The sequence below is a fragment of the Petaurus breviceps genome, unplaced genomic scaffold (genome assembly GCF_028583685.1).
Source record: "Petaurus breviceps papuanus isolate PSGF00001 unplaced genomic scaffold, PetGlider_PUasm1.0 224, whole genome shotgun sequence".
In the NCBI taxonomy this organism is placed as follows: domain Eukaryota; kingdom Metazoa; phylum Chordata; class Mammalia; order Diprotodontia; family Petauridae; genus Petaurus; species Petaurus breviceps.
The window spans coordinates 16,783-34,592 of NW_027185887.1; the positions used below are offsets into that span (position 1 = coordinate 16,783).

General features: G+C 38.0%; 1 protein-coding gene across 4 annotated transcripts in view; it reads right to left on the reverse strand.

Moving 5' to 3' along the window:
* Window positions 1–815: 815 nt before the first annotated feature.
* DIPK1C (divergent protein kinase domain 1C) overlaps window positions 816–17,810 on the reverse strand; it is a 29,173-nt gene continuing 12,178 nt past the window's right edge. Inside the window, exons 3-4 of one of the 4 annotated variants that reach the window (XM_069094954.1) lie at window positions 11,042–11,164; window positions 816–5,994 (exon numbers count right to left, since the gene is read on the reverse strand). In XM_069094954.1, coding sequence (XP_068951055.1) covers window positions 5,773–5,994; window positions 11,042–11,164 — 345 coding nt within the window. In that variant the 3' untranslated portion in view covers window positions 816–5,772. Of the gene's footprint in view, window positions 5,995–11,041; window positions 11,207–17,810 lie in introns of all 4 variants that reach the window. The other 3 variants (XM_069094956.1, XM_069094953.1, XM_069094955.1) reach the window with 3 other exon arrangements.

Here is a 17,810-nt window from a genome sequence, read left to right on the forward strand (position 1 = left end):
CATAGTCATATATAGTATCTATATAGTAGACAGAAAAAATGGACTAGTTGGGCACAGAATTAAACAGGATATAAAGAGAGGACTGGGCTGCCTTTAGGAAGTTTTGAAGCTCTTTTAATGACCTCAAAGTTCTCCCAGAAACAAAGATCCATCCTTTTAATGTCAATACTCTTTAATTATTGTGATATATAGCTCTAAAACATGAAATGCAACAGTCTCTAGAGAACTGACAGTGAACATGACACAGAGGACAATGGAAAGATGTATGGTGAATGTGAGCTGGCAAATGAGAAACTTCAAAGAAGGTCAAGTAAATTATATTATCAGTGAAATGTGAGATAGAAAAAGAAGATGGGTTGGTCAGGTGGCAAGATCAGGGGATGGGAGATGGATAGCTTGGATGTTCCACTGGTATCCTCTCAATGTCAGGAGAAGGTAAAGAAGGCCTCTGGCACCTTGAGTGAACCATATGTGGTATACCGTGTTTCCCCGATAATAAGACATTGTCTTATTATTTTTTTTTGAAAGAAAAACACCAGAGGGCTTATTTTCAGGGGAGGGTTTATGTTGTCCTGCCTCAGCTCTCCTCCACGGCTCTGCACTCAATGGCGCCAGCAAGCAAATCACTGGGGAAGAACAGGATGACGAGCTCACTGCTGCAGCTCTGATTGTTTGCAGCTCGGAGCATAGCGTGCGTTTCACGGGGGGGGGGGGGACGGTGCATACAGAGCGTACCGTAATGTAGCATGTAGTGCAGGGGATCACCTTCACTACAGTAGCAATCTCAATAGGGCTTATTTTCAGGGGAGGGCTTATTTTGGAGGAATCTTGCACAGTAAGGGGAGGGACTTATTTTCGGGATAGGTCTTATTATCGGGGAAACACGGTATGTCAGTCAGTGAGTCAATAAGCATTTATTAAGTACCTTTTATGTCCCAGGTACTGTGCTAAATGCTGGAGATAAACATATAAATAAAAACAAAATTCCTGTCCTCGAGGAACTAAAAGCTCTTAACGTATGAGAGAAAATGTTCAAGAATCACTGAGTTGTAAGGACTTGGATGGGCTGTGATCTGCATTGTTAGAAAGAACATCAAACCGACCAGATCTATTAGATCTATTTCAGTGAAGTAGATAATACTTGTGATTAAAAATTCAAGCACACAGTTGTGAGGTGGCCTTTCTAGTTCTTGAAGAGACTAGCTAGGGATTTTATTGATCTGTAGATTCAGTATGAACTAGCAGTGTGATACAGCAACCAAAGGAGCTCTTGTGATCTTGAGCTACATTAATGAAATATGTCCAAAGCCAGGGAGGTGAAAGTCACAGTAACATTGATTTATGGGTAGAAGATATCTAAGAGATCTCTCATTCACTTCCTTCATTTTAAAGCGTAAGGAAACCGAGACCAGAGAAGTGAATGACCAAACCACAAGAATCAGGATCCGAGCCCAAATTCTCTCCAAATCCAGTGCTCTTTCCATTATGCTATATTTCTTCTTCTGGACTTAAGGGAAGCATCTGGTTTTGAACTGAGATCTCTTTCATCTTCAGTCAAATATTTTCCCACCAGGGCAGCTAGGTGGCATAGTGAATAGAGCATGGGCTCTGGAGGACCCAAGTTCAAATCCGACCTCAGACACTTAACACTTACTAGCTATGTGACCTTGGGCAAGTCACTTAACCCCAATTGCTCTCCCAAAAAAAGCACAAAAAATAATTTCCCATTGCCCTGGCTAGAACACATCTTAAGTATTGTGTTCAGTTCTATGCACAACATTTTAAGGAAGGACATTGACAAGCTAAAACATGTCGTGATCAGACTGATCAGAATGGTGAGAAAATTCAATACAATAGTATGAGGATTAATCAGAGAAGTAGAGGAAATGTGGTAGGGTCAGCTAAATTACAACTATTTCAATTGATTTCACATGTGGTTTGAAGGTATGATGATTCCTTCTATAAGGAATATGAGGATATGTTTGCTATTTAGGATTTTTTTAAAACTCTAAGTGCTAGATTTCCTTTGTGAAAATATTCAAATGACATTGCCAGCTAGAAAATGTATAGGTATGAACATGTTTGTCATTACCTGTTGGTTCATCTCACATAAGCAAGAGACTTATAAAAATATACACATATATATTATATATATTCATGTATACATTTATGTATGTATAAATACATACATATATATAAAGAATTGGACAAAGGGCCATGAATGAATGCTAACCTGTTTTGTGTACCTATAACTTACTTTTGAACTGAGGTTCTTAATTTATAATTATCTTGTAGCGTAATCCTGTGTTTTTTACTTGTGTGTTTTCACATACTAAATATATTTAGTTATGTTGCTTCTCTCCTCACCCTGACAAGCACACACAGGGACATAGAAACTACACAAGGAGATACCCAGAAATCAGAGGCAAGGTGGAACAAGACAAACTGATCTAATTAGACATTTGGCTTTTGATTGCATTGGGGCATGGCTAGAATGTGCTAACTACCAATTAAAGAAAGCTGAGAAGACTGAATTGTCCAATTACCCTCCACACCCCTCCCCCGCTAAAAAAGCCAAGAATCCCATCTTAAATCAATTCACGCTTGTTTAGGAGTTCCCCATCCCCTAAGTCCTGAGAGCAATAAACAGCTCAAATAGCAATTTACCCCAGCAAATGGAGGCACAAGGATTGACCAGAGGAGGAACCAAGAAGAAAACAAAGATCTGTGGATCTTGCTTTCAAATATATATGGAGAGACTTTTGCAGTGACTTGCAGAGAATGTGCTATGTTTCTGTTTCTGCCAATACCAAGTAGCATGTGTATGTTGAAAGCACATATTAGTTTGTGTCCTTTAGGAGAAAATTAAAGGCCTGGTGGGACAGATTTCTCCTCTCTAGATTAGCCAGGCAAATGAAGTACTTCTTAAAAGAAAGGAAGAAGTATTTCAAGGAGGAAATAAAGAAGAGAAAGAATATGAACATGCAAAAGGAAAATGCTCAGGTAGAAAAATGTCATGTGTGAGAAAGAAAACAGCAAAGACTGTCGATCATTTGGAATTAAGGAATAGAAATGAGGGTGTTCCATAGGCAGGAAACAGGAACATCTCTGGAAAAAAACAAAAAACAACTTTTTTTTTCCTCTCTCTCTCTCTCTCTCTCTGTCTGTCTCTTACAAATGATTATATAGCTTCATAGGTCCTAACAAGTATCTTATAATCCAGTTCGGAGAAAAAAAGAGACAAGCAGGTTATGGTAACTCCCTTCCAAGAGGTTCTGAAATAGCTATTACTCAATCTAATATAAATAACAGACAAGTCTATTGTCTTCCACAAGTGTGTGGCCAGAATGTAATAGATAAGAGCTGTCCAAATTATGAATGATTACTACCAATTTATGATGATTGATGTGGAGTCAAATGATACAACCAGAAGGAACCTAAAAAGTATTACACAGTCATAGGTTTAAAAAGAAATAAAAAAAACACACTGAAGACTTCTGGCATGTGTTTACTATGCACACTATTACTGCTTGAAGGTAAAACATTCAAAGAACAATGATGGATTTTGGAAATGAACATCTTTGCTAAAAAGATATTATTTGAGGATAGAATTTGGATTTCAGGATGACCACTTAAAATTTAAGAATGATAGTCTCTTGGCCAGGAATGCAATATACCTAACAAGGGATTAAGGGTTAAAATGTATGCACACACAGAGGAAAGGGAAGGAGAAAAAAAAAAAGCCTAAATTGTTTGTCCAAGCCTCTTACCACATAAAGTAGCACATAGAACATATAAGAAAAATATAAGTGAGGACCAGTAATTTGTAAGAAACAATGTACAAGAAGAGAGCTACCAATAAAACCCATGGTCTCAGGTATCTATGTAAAAATGAACGATGTAAGGGTAACAAATAGCATGAACAAAGATTTTAATACAAAGAGCCATAGGATTTATCACTGGAAAATAGAAGGGTGTATCTTACTGAAAACGAGCAGTATAGATAAAAAGAATGTTGTATCATGTTACATGTTAAAACGATATATAGGTGAATAAATCTGGGAACTACGGGGGGGGAATTATATGTCATTGCAGTAATGCAGAAAGAAGCAGAAGAAATACTGGCATGATAATCTACTGTAGACAATTAGGAGAGAAGGAAGAATTAGGGGAGGAGTTGGCAGCAAAGCATAGTATTACTGTGATGAAAAATTTCAATTCTCTAAGTTTCTGCTGGAACTCGTTCTTTGCCCAAAAAGACTAGGTACTAGATCTGTGATTTTACTAGTATAGCTAAGTCCTAGGTAAGGTGATTGCCTCTGCTCATGCAAGTTGGCCCCTTCTCTGCAACTTACAGTCTTAGAAGTTTGTTTAGCTCAGTGAGAGAAGTGTCATAGTCAGTATGCATCAATGGTAGCTCATGAACCCAGGTTTTCTTGACTTTGAGGTCAATTCTCTATCCACTATGCAACAACACCACCTCTTATGCCAAAAGCAAAGCAGCTGATATGTTTGTGATTTACTTTAATAATTATTTCATCCTTCAAAATGCTGAGGAAGGAACAGGAAGAAATGCTGTTTTAAACCCAATTCTGATCAACGAGGAGATACCGGTTATGGAAACAATGTGGAAAGAAACAATAGGAAATGTAGGAGCAAGTGTACATTCCATTATAGAATGTTTGAAAAAGGAGAGAAAAGCCTGTGCCCTGGGCTTGGAAATAGCAGATTTCATAAAATTCAGAGAAAGCATACTTAGGATCCAATGACCTAATATTTTACAGGGGAAGTTTGCCCAAGAGGAAGTTCTCATGAGAGAAATTCTAAAGACACAAGAATAGATTTGATGAGTGGTATAAGAGGCAAGGCTGAGATGATGGCATAAGGAACTTCAAATATTTCTGATTTTTTAAATGTATGCTCTTTAAGGTCAGGAGTTATTTCATGTTTTAAATATCCCTACCACCTGGCACAATGTCTGACACATAGTGAGGGCGTGTCTGTTGAATGTCTCTTGAATGTTGTTGGATGGATGGATGAAGACAGAAGGAAAGGCAAGTAACTGCCCTTGCAAGGATAAAAAGAGTATTATGGTTGCAAAGGAAGAGTCAGGAATGATAAAACCACAAGTAAGCCCACATTAGTGATGAAAGCTAATGATAACAATAAGGTTTCCCAAAAAAAAGAAAATGCTGGAAGCAAGAGGAAGATTAAGGAAAAACCAGGGCTGTGTGCTTTGCTGACTTAGTTGATCATTGAGCAATGAGGAATGAGTAGGGAGGGCAAACACTGCACCATTTTTAGTGCTATTACTTTTTACTATAAATGACAGCCCAGAGTTAAAGCTCCTTCTTGTGTGGTATCCGAGAAAACCGAAGGGCTTCTATCATTCTCTTCAGAGACAGAGTTTGGCTCTTTACCAATTGAGTGCCCCCCAAACCAAAATTATCTTTGTGCCCACTCTTCCATACTTCCTTTTTGACCCCAGAGCCATTGTTTATATCTATCACCCTGTCCTTCAAACAGCTTAGGTAAATCAAACCAGGCAAGAGACAGAATGGAGGGAAGTACAAATCAAAAAGCCCAGAGCTGGGACTGAATAACATAAGGCAATTTCACACTTCAAAGAGCCATGATAATATCCATAGCATCTTCCTGGATGTTTCATTTGCATAGTAGAAAACAAAAACCCAAACGAAAAGCAAAAAAACACCAATATATAACTTGTAACAAATAAATGCTGTGGAAACAGCACAGAGTCATTGGAAAAAGTTAATTCTCCAATTTCTGAAGTTCTCTTTGAGTAGCTTGTAGCAATCGGTATAGTTCAGAGAAAAAGTTGGGAGATGTTCTCTGGTGGTGGAGCGTTTCTGGAATTCCAGGATCTGCACATTCATGCACAGCCTTCTGTAACTGCTCCTGGAGTTGTAAAGTGATGGCAGAGCTTCTGAAATTAGAAGGAAACCAGTGTCGGAATATTTTGTCACAGATCACCTAAGGAAAAAGAGAAGTTAACTTCATGGGCTGAAGGGTAGTATATGATTTTTGTAGCCCCTTTCTAATTTATCTATAAGAATCCTGAGATCTTAATGAGGGTCTTCCTGTTTGCAACTTAAATAACTCTAAACACAATAGAATATGCCATGCTTCAGAGACAGTTCCATATGCGTGAAGTAGGAAATTCAGACCCCCCTTCCTTATGGATGAGTAAATGGAAATTTACTCATTCATGCATTTCATAAAGGAGAGAAAGGAACAAAAAAGGTCCTCATTGCATAGGCACAGCTATGTACCTAAGTAGCTTAGAGAGCCCATGAAAGAAGGTAGGACCAGATGGGAAAGGTAGTTAGGGGAGGTGCCAGAAATATAATTGATGACACTACCACACAGTGGTCTGAGTCTTCACTGATGCATGGAATATTAAATTATCAGTTCGAAAAATGGCCCATGCTTTTCTTTTTATGATTTATTATAAACTTATTATTATTAAATACCAGTAAAATCAATTTAACTTTCTTCATGACACTTTGACAGTGAACAAATTAATTTCAACATAGAGCTCATCCGTTACAAAATGTCTATTTCTGTCTCTGAGTTTCCATCACTTCCTTCTTTCCATTCATTTTGATTCACTTTTTCTTTTATCTAATCAGATCCTACTTACTTGATTTTGCAAATTCCATATACTTCTTTCATATTCCATATCCCTCATTAGTCTTTATTGCAAGATGGGATTTCATTGTATTAATGCACAATTTATTTAGCCATTCCTCTGTTGTTGAATATTTAAATTATTTCCAATTTTTTGAAATTACAAATAATGTTAATATAGATCTTTGAAAAATATATTTTTTTAGAAAAACAGAATTTTAAAGTAGTTTTCTCATGGTATGTTCTCAATTGTAAAATTTGGATAAAAGAATATGTTCCTTTATGTAATATCTGTTTGTGTTATCAGATTGCTTTCCAAAAAGACTCCACCAATTTGTAAATCCAAAAGCAATAAATAGGTGTAACTATTTCCCTATTATCTCGCCAACATTAAATTTCATTGATTTTTTGCTATTTTTGAAAATTTGAAGGTTGTTTTAATTTCTTCCATTATCAATATGGTTGAACATTTTTCAAATAGATCCAATTCAACTACACATTTATTAAATGCTTACAATTTGCAAAGCACCTTATCATTTAAAATACACATGTCCATTTTTATAAACTATTCATATTTTTTACCATTTACCTAAAAGGGCCTTGGCAATGCTTTTGAATATTTTAAAAATATTCTTATAAATATTAGATGTTAAATTTTTATCTGTTATATCTGCTTAAATATCTTCCAAAACTGGGGTTTAGTTTTTTTGTTGTTGTTTTTCTTTTGTTATGCTGTTTTTCATTGCAAGAAGTTTTTCTTTTATTTTTATGGAAACACATTTTTCTTTTCCTTAGATAATTTCTTCTATTTCTTTTTTTTCTTCTATTTCTTTAACAGATAAAAAGTCATCTTTTCTCCACAACTGAGATAACTATATCATTCTACTTTCTTCCGTATTTTTATCATTGATTTTTTTGAAAGTTTAACTATGACCCAGATGGGATTAATTGTGGTAAGAGAAGTAGATTTAAATTTGTTTCCCACCATATTGTTAGCCATATATTTATTTATATTTACATATTTATTAAATTATTAGTCCTTTCTCCAGTTTTCCATAGGTTAATCAAATGCTTATATTTGTATGTGCCTGGCTCCATGTTGGATTATGCTTTTCTTAATTCTTCCCTTTTTGGGAAAACTAGATGAGGAATTATAAAACCTAATAAATGACCAGTCTTTCCTTCTATTCATAGATCACTGCTCTTTCAAGGTTTGCCAAGCATTTTACAAAGGGTATTACATTATGTGATAGTAATGCCTTGGATTTCTAGGACACCTTTACTCCACAAAACACAAAGAACTTTCACTTCTGTTGTCTCATTTTTTCCAGAATAAAATTACAAGTTGACAAATGCTCAGGAAAGTATCATCTTAGTCCCCAAACTCTGTTCCAGCCCCGTTTGACTCTAGACCAATGAGGTCAGCCCATAGTATCTTCAGGAGATCCAAAGTCAGCCACTTAAGGTTCCCTGTATATATTTGTATTATATATTGTATATATTCTAGGGCAGGTTCAGGAGTCTCAAGGTCCCCTCTAGCATCACCCCACAGAACAGTAAGATTAGTTTCAAGTTCAGCAAATATTTGTTAAGCATCTACTATTTGCAAAGCATTGTGCTATACAATGGAGACATGAAGATTTTTAAAACATGATAATCTCTGCCCTCAAAGGTCTTACACTCTACTGAGAAACTCTAGGATAGTTCCAGATAGAGGATCCTTCAGTGTCAAGCTAATCCTCCATCCTACGCCACCTTTATCACCAGGACTGAGTCTGAGTAACATTAGCTTCTAAGGGATTGATGGAAGGTTTGGAGTAAGGAAGGGTTGAAAGGAGTGGATGATAGCAATGCCATTTGCTCTAGCATTACTTTTGTTTTTTTTCTTTTTCGATTAACAAACATTATTCTCTCTCCCTTCCTCCCCACTCTCTCTCCCACCCCTCCCTTCATTGCAAAAAAAAAAGAGAAACAAAACCCTTATAACAAGTATGCATAGTCAAGCAAAACAAATTTTCATATTGGCCATGTCCAAAAACATCTGGCTTATTTTGCATCTGGAGCCATCACTTCTATCAGGAGGTGAGCAGTATGTAGCATCATCAGTCCCCTGCAATCATGGTTGGTCATTGCACTGACCAGAATTCTTAAGTTTTTAAAAATTACTTTGTCATTACAGAGTTATTGTTATTGTATAATAATTCTCCAGGTTTTTTATTTTATCCATGAGTAAGATGTACCTGCAGACCTCCAACATCTTTCTGACCACAACCAATACCCAGAGCTTCCAGAAACCACCTTATGTAAGAAGCAAAGAAATGGGGCAAAAAGCAAAAAGTGTCTCCTGTGAGATTAGAGGTCACAACTTTCACTCATTAATACTACTGTTGCTGACCTTTTTGTTCCTTCTTTTTCATAGTATCAGCATAGACTTCTTTCCCTTTGCTAAACTCTAAATACTATCTTCTTACATATATGTCAGTTATTCTCATTCTTCCCAGTATTAACTGGTTGTATGGCCTTAACCTCTTTACCTGCCAAGACCTATAATATTCATTAGAATTCTATGGTTTATTTAAACTTCAGGTTATAGATCTCCTGGACTGCTTTGTCCTATTGCCACATAAGAAAATGGGGTAGGGAAAGGATTGTTGGACTTAGAGACAGAAAACCTGGGTGAGTTCCAAAGAAAATAGCACTAGTTCTGGGGCCCTGGGCATAGCACTTCATCATTCTGAATCTCAGAGAATCACAGAATCTGTAAGAAAGAAGGCAGCAGGGAGATTAGCTAGCATACCCAACCTCCTTTATGAGGTTATCTAGCCTTTCCTTGAAGCCCTCCAATGAGAAACACACTACCTCCTAATGCATGCAATTCTACTTTAATAAGCTTTTACTCTTATTAAATTTTCCATTTTGTCACCTCTACCTGTTACTCCTACTTATGCTCTTTAGGGACAGGCAGACTAAAGCTAATTTCTCTTCTGATAGCCTTTCAAACATGTCCTTTCAAAAAATGTCCTTTCAAGGACAGCTATCATGCCCTCTCTCCAAATTTTCTCTTCTCCAATGTAATTTAAACATCTAAACATCTCTGATTCCTTCAACTGATATTCATATGGTATGATCATGAGGCCCTTCACTCATTCTGGTTATCCTCCTTCTTGGCAACATCCTTCCTAAAATGTGGTACCCAGAATTGTACAGACTCCTCCAGATATGGTCTGCCTCGGGGTAAGGGTAAGGATAGTAAGACCTTCCAAGTCCTTTCTTAATGTGGCATAAAACTACATTAGCATTGTTGGCTACCATATAACTCTGCTAACTCATGCTGAGTTTAAACTTTACTGAAACCTCAGATTTTTCTCAGATAAACTGCTATCTAACCATCTCTCCCCCACCCCATCCCATATGGTATCTGTGAAATTGATTTTTTTTAATCCAAGTGTTTTTATTCCTATTGTGTTTCATCTTAATAGATTTGGCCCAAAGTTCTAGCCTGCTAAGATCTTTCTGGATTCTGATTCCAACACCATTGGAAGCTATGCTTCCCAGATATCTGTCTTCTGCCAATTTATAAGGGTATCATCTATGCTTTTCTCTAAGTTAGTCATAAAAATGTTTAATAGTACAAAGCCAAGCACAGATCCCCATGGTCTTTCACTTGAGTGCCTTCCAAGTCTATTCTAGGCTTTCAAACAGCTCTGAAACTAACTGCACTACTGTCAAGCCTACATCTCTCCATCTCTTCTACAATAATAACAAAAGACTGTCTAATGCTTTAGTGATAGCTTTTAAAAAATTATCAGTAGTGTTCCCCTGACCTACTAGTAGAACAAACTTCAATTTTCTCATCCACAAAATGAGGACAATAATATTGTGCCATCTCTCTCAGTGCTGTTGTATGGAAAGCTTTTTGTAAAAAGTAAAATGCTACAAAAATGTGAGTAAGTGGCAGTGGTGGTAGTAATCATACCAAGGTGACTACTGTCATTTACATGACCTACATTCATTTTGCTAGCTGTCCATCATTTATCTGCTGGGGAAAATGAGGCACAGAAAAGTAATCTGACTTGTTCATGCCAACTAGATAAACAGTCAGTGGTTGATCTACAATTAGAATCCAATTCCAGCTCACTGTCCAATATTCTATTCATCACATCACACCGAGCTTCGACATTCTGAGACAGGTAACAAAGGATGGTTGAACACCCGTGTCTACCTTTGTTTCTATTTTTATTTAGTATGGGAATGCCCTTGAACTTGTATATCTGGAAATGGTGAATAAGAGGAAGACGTGTCCAGGGAAAATACTGATTTCTCAATTCCCAGACCAGCACCCAAACCAATGGACCACACACCTTCCACGCAAGGACTGCTGGCTACTTACCTGCAGGTTGTTATTGACTCGCTGGGCCCCACATTTGTTGAGTCTGAGATCACACTTTGAAAAACAGTCAAAGAAGTTGCAGTCTTCATCTCCTGTGCAGTTTTGTTCCAGGATATCCCTCATCTTAGGTTCAAAAAAGGCCATGTCCACATCAATAGCCACCACCTATAATCAAAACAAGACATACCCCCCCAAAAAATAACATATATGTAGCCAATAGAGAGTAAAATCACTGAAGTTATTTTCCTATTACTACCTGCCTATAAGCTCCACAGTTCCTAGGAGCATAGATATAGAGCTAGAAGTGACCTCAGAAGGCATCTAGTCCAACCCCACCTATTTTACAAATAAGAAAACTAAGGTCTAGAGAATTTTGGTGACTAAGGTCATGAAGAAAGCTAAGTGTCAGAGGTGGAACTTGAACCTAGGTCCTCTAACTCCAAATCAAGTGTTCTCTCCAATGTACTACACTTGTCAGCCAAGTTGTAAGTGGTCACTGAATTAAGAGTCTAAAGAAAATCCTTCCTTCTATTCACTAAGGCATAAACTGGTCCAAAAATATATGGAGTGGGGGGGGGGAGAGAGAACAAAGTTTTAAATTTTACTTTTTTATGCTTAACACTGTATCATAGATAAAGTTTCACGTCGTTTGTCATTTAAAAAATAAAAAAAAAACATTTGCAAAGGAAAGTTGCTCATGACTAGGCTTAGGAAGCATTGCTGTAGATATCAATTTTTATCCTGATGAAAAAACCAACAACAAAGAACACAATTTTGAAAGTGAAGACACTGAAATGCCTTACAAATAATTTTCCCCCCATTAAAAAAAAAGAAGGTTCTAGTTGATCAAGTGATACATCAGACTTCTGGGCCTCTGCTCTTCAATGTCTGGGATTTTAAATTGGGACAAGGTACCAGTAGTTTATCCTTATAAGGACACCAGATAAAAAGGCTTCTCCTTGGGCAGGACTGTGAGTGTAATGGTGCAAATGAGGGATGAGAAGGCATACTACTAAAAGTGCATTACCTAAACCTCCAGTGCCTCCTGTTTGTTATCTGTGAAACACTGGACAAAACTGGCACAAACAGAAATGTTAGGGAAAGGGCCAAAGCAAAAATGACTTGTTCCAGAATTGTTGTGGATGGGACAGTTAGGAACTAACATGCTCTCACAGTAACAAAGACAAAATCCATTGTTTGAATGACAGCTTGATGGCCCCCTGGAATTTCAGATTTATGTTTCTAGCTACAAATCAAAAGGACTTCAAAACCAGAAAAGGATAACTTCTAAATTATGCAGATTTTTCTCCCACTACCTGGATTAAATAACAGAAGATGAGCTCAAACCTGGGAAATCCTGGAGTCAACCCAAGTACAGCAGCTTATAAGTTTGTTTTAGAAAGTTATTAGAAAGCTTGATGAATCTGATGCAGCCCAGAGTGATCCACAAGCCTTTGCAGGCCATATCAGAAATATTTGCCTTTCTCTGTCCCCCTGGTAATGCCTCAAAAAATGTTCGAAAAAGTCTTCATTTTACCCACTCCCATCCTGTATTAAATACATTCTGATCCTGTGACATAACTTCAGATGCTAACTTCTTTTTTTTTTTAATGGGATAGAGGGTGGGAGGTGGGGTGAAGGGGAAAAGGAGTGGGTGTCAGCAGTCCAGGCAATTTTCCTGAGATTGTCCAGCATAGCATGATTTGCTTAGAGGCATGTGGGGAATAATGAAAATGAAAAACATAGGAAAATTTTTTCAGGCATTTCAAGGCTTTGCTTAATTATACATCCAGTCATAACAAACAGAGCCAGCCTGCCATTTAAATAAATCTTTTCTATCTCATTGTGAAGCCAAGCCAAATATGTAATTTCACAATTTACCCCAGTGGTACATTAAAAGTGAACATGATTGAGGTTACTAATGAAAGCTGTTCTCTGTAGAGAACATTTTGACTGTGGCCCAGTGCCCCTTCTCTTCTTTCCAGGGTTTCTGGCAGCCTTTCCAAGCTTCTACAAGAAACTGGAGTTTCTTCTACTATGTACCTATTTTTACCTTATCTATCATATATGACTCTTTCCTCTACTTGTAACTGTGTCTTTCTGCTTTCCCCAAGAGACCAAGAATTGTTTTTTTTTCTTTTTCCCTCTTATAATATAATGATAGAGAACAGCTCACATCTATGGCAAACATAACCTGATACTTATGAAGTAAAAACAAAAATATTTATATACCCAGTATTTCTTAATTTTTGAAATGGTCACAAACTCTTTTATGCATAAAATTATCTAACCCACATAATTTCCTACAAACCGTAATGTACTGGCATCAGAACAGAAAGACATCTGATGATAATTTTATCTTCCCTGAAATATAGTCTCATATGCCTTCAGAGCAGAAAAATGTACTATCTGTTTGAAAGTGACCGTTGGCATTCATCGAATAGCAGTTTGGACCAGAAAGTGATGAAAAAGTTTCTAAGTGTGACTTCAAGCCACTGACTCAATATTGGAAAGTATTACGAATTGCTAAACTGGTTCCTGGCTAGAAGGCTGCTGCTGCTGCAGGCTTCTAGGACACTGGATAACTGGTAATTGCTAAAACCCAGTCCTTTTCTCACCTAGAAGACCAACTCTTTGCAGGTCACTATTTGAGAGGTGGCTCAGAGGGGAACACCACTTGCTGGATCATTCCTCTCGTTTCCTCAGAATAGTCAGGTTCACAGTCAAGCAATGGCTGAGGGTCAGGGAACAAAGGGTTACAGAGCTCCTTTCCTTTGTTTCTCCTCTAGCCATCTTCTAACCCTCTTCCTCTTATATTTTCCTCACATTCTCTCTTTTCATCTCTCCTTTTCTTTTTTCCTCCTTTCTGTCCCCTCTCTCCTCCTCACCTTTTCTTCTGCTGCTCTGATCCTTTCCTCTCCTTTTCTCCTATGTTTTCCTCCCCTCTTCTCCCATATCTCTCTTCTCTTTTTCTTTTTCTTCTCTTTTCTCTTCTCCTTTCCTCCCTTCCCATCTTTCTCTACTCCCCAAACTGTGAATGAAGTGATCACAGTGTGGCAGTATAAATAAAAACAAAGTCCTTATGATTCCGACAACCCCACCTTCTCTTCTATCACTACAAGGCACTTCAGGGCATGCACTGAATTATATAATCTGATCTGAAGGGTGCCACCAATCCCAAACATATCGCCCTCAGAAACCTGCCATTGCACTACCACTATCTCCTATCTTCCCTGAATTTTTCAGGTGATTTTAAACTATCCAGACAATTCCCCATCTCATTTCTCACTGTGATTATAAATGTTTTCTTTCACTCATGTCACCCTTAACTCCCTCCCACATGCTTTCAGAATGCAACCAGTGAAAAGAAGGCAGTGGACATGAGTTCCCTTAGAGACTCTCCTCCATTCCCCAAAACTTCTCAGCATCATTACCTTCTTTATTCTCTTTCCATCTGGTCTCAGAAGAGTAAGGTCTATTTCTCACCATGACTAATACTTCTCCCTGGGATCTTGACCATACTTCCTCCTTCCTCCTACAAGAATTGATCCATCAGTCATCTCTTCTTTTTTATAGATCTGCAATCTGTCCATCTCTACTGGCTCCTCTGTATCTGTCCACAAACATACAGGCAATCCTCCAAAAGCCCTTGGTCCTTTTACCATATTCAGCTATTATCCTGTCTTCTTTCTCCTTCACTGCTAGATTTCTTGAAAATGTTATCCATGGTCTATGCCTTGATTTCCTTATTATCTACCCTATTCCTTGCCCTTGGGATTCTGATATTGCTCTACTGAAACTGCTCTTCAAAGGTTACCAATAACCTCCTACTCATCAAATCCAATAGCCTTTTGCAATAGCCTTTTGTTATCTTCCTTGACTTCTCTGAATCTCTTGATGCTGATGATCTGCCTACTATGTACTTTCACATCCCCTTGGCTACATCTACATCCATATTTTCCTGGTTCTCTTCACATGACCTCTCCTCTTTTTCTGCAGGTTGTAGTAGGTCTTCCCTAAAGTTCTGTTCTATGCTCTTTTTTCTTCTTCTTTCTGCTGTGATACCAGCATTCACCTGGTCTCCCATGTAATCTTAGGGCATTTTTTTTCTTCTTTCTCTTTCACTTCTTTTACCCAGTTCTATTTATTTCCCAACACTTTATCGACTTACAATTGCAATAACTCCCTTCCAGGTCTTCCAGCTTCTGCTCCAGCTCTTCCTCTATCCATCCTTTATTCTTCTGCTAGAATTATATTTCTTCTGCATAGATTTGGTTGTTACTTCTCTGCTCAAAAACATTCAATAGTTTCCTATTGCCTATAGTTATTTCTAACCTTATCTTATTCTTATTCCCCTCCATGAATTCTTAGTAGTATGTCTCCATGCTTTTGTTCAAACTGTATCATTTGCCTAGAATAGCCTCCCTCCTCTTCTGTTGAATTCCTACCCATCCTTAAAAGTTTAACACAGATAAAAATTAAAATCAGAAAACTAAAGGGAGAGCCTTTTTAAAAGTCCCAGTATTCCAAAAACTCCATGAAGCCTTCTATGATCCCCCCAGTTTAGAATATGTTTCCCCATTAGACTTCAGAGAGCAGTTTGTTTTTAACTCTCTCATGTAGTAAGAGACAATCTGACGTAATGGATGGAGAACTAGCCTTGGAGTCAGGACAATCTGGGTGAGAGGAAATATGATACAATAGAAAGAGCACGAAATTTGGAGTCAGAGAACATGACTAAGTGTGATTCAAGCATTTCTGTGTGACTCTGGACCAGTCAGAGTCTCTGAACTTCAGTTTCCTGATCTGTACAATGAGAGAGTTGGATTAGAGTTGGACCTCTGAGGTCCTTCCCTGCTATTAATCTATGACCTTCTGATCCTAAGTTCCACCTGCCAAGCATACTGTCTCTGTGACCCTGGGCAAGTCCCAACCTTTCAGTGCCCCCAGACAGTTCTGGAAGACCCTAAGTGGCAGGGCAGTTGTTGATCTGCTTTGGTAGAGGGAGTTTCATAACCCAAAGTCCCTTACATTAATGAAATCACAGATGCAGACAAAAAAAGTACTCATGTAACAATCTGTATTATAGACATCTGTGTTGGTATTTTGTCCCCATACTAGACTATAAGCTCCCTGAAAGCAAGGATCACCAATTAACTAAACTTTGTATCTCCTTGGCACCAGTAGAGTACTCTGTATTCAGCAAGCATTTCACAAATGTTTGTTCCATAAATAATTTAATCCCTGCTCCCTACTTCCATAATTAAGCAAAAGGTAGCAATAATATCACCATCCTTTTGATAGATTACATTTATAATTGTTGTTAATACAGTTGTTCTTCAAATTTTAACAGATTCCCACAAGGTTCTAGATGTTGGAGGTGTTAGGTCAGATTTTAAATTCACTAGTTAAGAGACTTTAACAGGGCTGTGAGACAGGAGAGAGAAAAATGCAGATATAAAACACTCCCACCACACATCGCACCTATTCGTTGACTGGCCAAAGACACTGTGACTATAAGTAATGACCGAGAACCCTGGATCTCATAAAGTAATTTGTTTTGTTGCATAACTCTTTAATGTAGTGAAAAGCAACGTAATTTAGCAGATAAAGACCTAGGTTTAGAATAAGGATAGTCCAGGCTTTCTTTGGGGCTTGAAGTCTGAATTGGGACTCACAATTACTGGATTAATTCCACAGCCCCCGGTCCTCAGACTGGGTGGGGAATAAAGAGGTCCATCTCACAATGAGATACCTAACTGGTTTTTGACTGTTGTCTCCTTTTTCAATAACATCCTCCTCCTTTAAGGTCAGGTTGCAGCAGAGGAGGGAATACACATCCATCTGTTTTCTAACAAAGTAAGTCTCAGTGGCAGTCATTCTCACCCAAGGCATGCTTTTCACTTGCTACAAACACTAAAATACCGCTTGTCTCCCTGGCAGTGATGAACACAGAATGAAAGCTAACCAGAACAGCTCCTGAATGAAACCATAGGAAGAAGCAGATTTAAATTAATGTGGAGGAGGAAAGGGAAGCAGGATCTCCAAGCAGGAACACACATAAGACACCCCTCCTCTCTCAGGTCATTCTATCCTCATCCTCTTGGTAATACCCCATTTCTTGAAGATAGTTGCCTCAGGTCAGAAGTTAAATAGATACCCTCCCCCTCCCCAGGGCAATTTTAAATTAATGGCAGAAATGTCTTCACTCTTTTTGAGAAATTAATCTTATTAGCCATTAGGAAATATAGACCTTCTTGATGTTTGGGGTTCTCTGTTCCCCTGTTTGAAAGCCCTTTTCTACCAACAATCTTAACTCAGAAGAAACACGAGATGAGCAAATTTAGAGAATCCATCCCAAATGTTCACGTGGACTATTTGTGCTTGACCTGTGGTAGTGGTACTGTGGTACTGAGCTTGTATTGGTCTGATCAGTCACAGTCAGACACTGTAACTTGCCTCTAACAGTGGTCCTCTTCTAACATTTTGGTCCTCTTCCAGAATGAAGGACAACCACCACCACCACAATACCCAAATCTCTGGGTAATAGATGAGATGGAAACACTCCTAGGCTGACACTGCCCTACAGCTGAAGTTGTTTAGTAGACTCAGAAACACAGAAATTCAGATTTGGAAGAGACCTCAGCAGTCATGCAGTCCAACCTGACAAATGGTCCTCCCTCCAGTGAGAGAGAACCCACTGCCTTCTGAGGCAGTTCATTCCATTTTGGCATCTGTCAGGATGTTTTTCCTGACAGAAAGCCTAAAT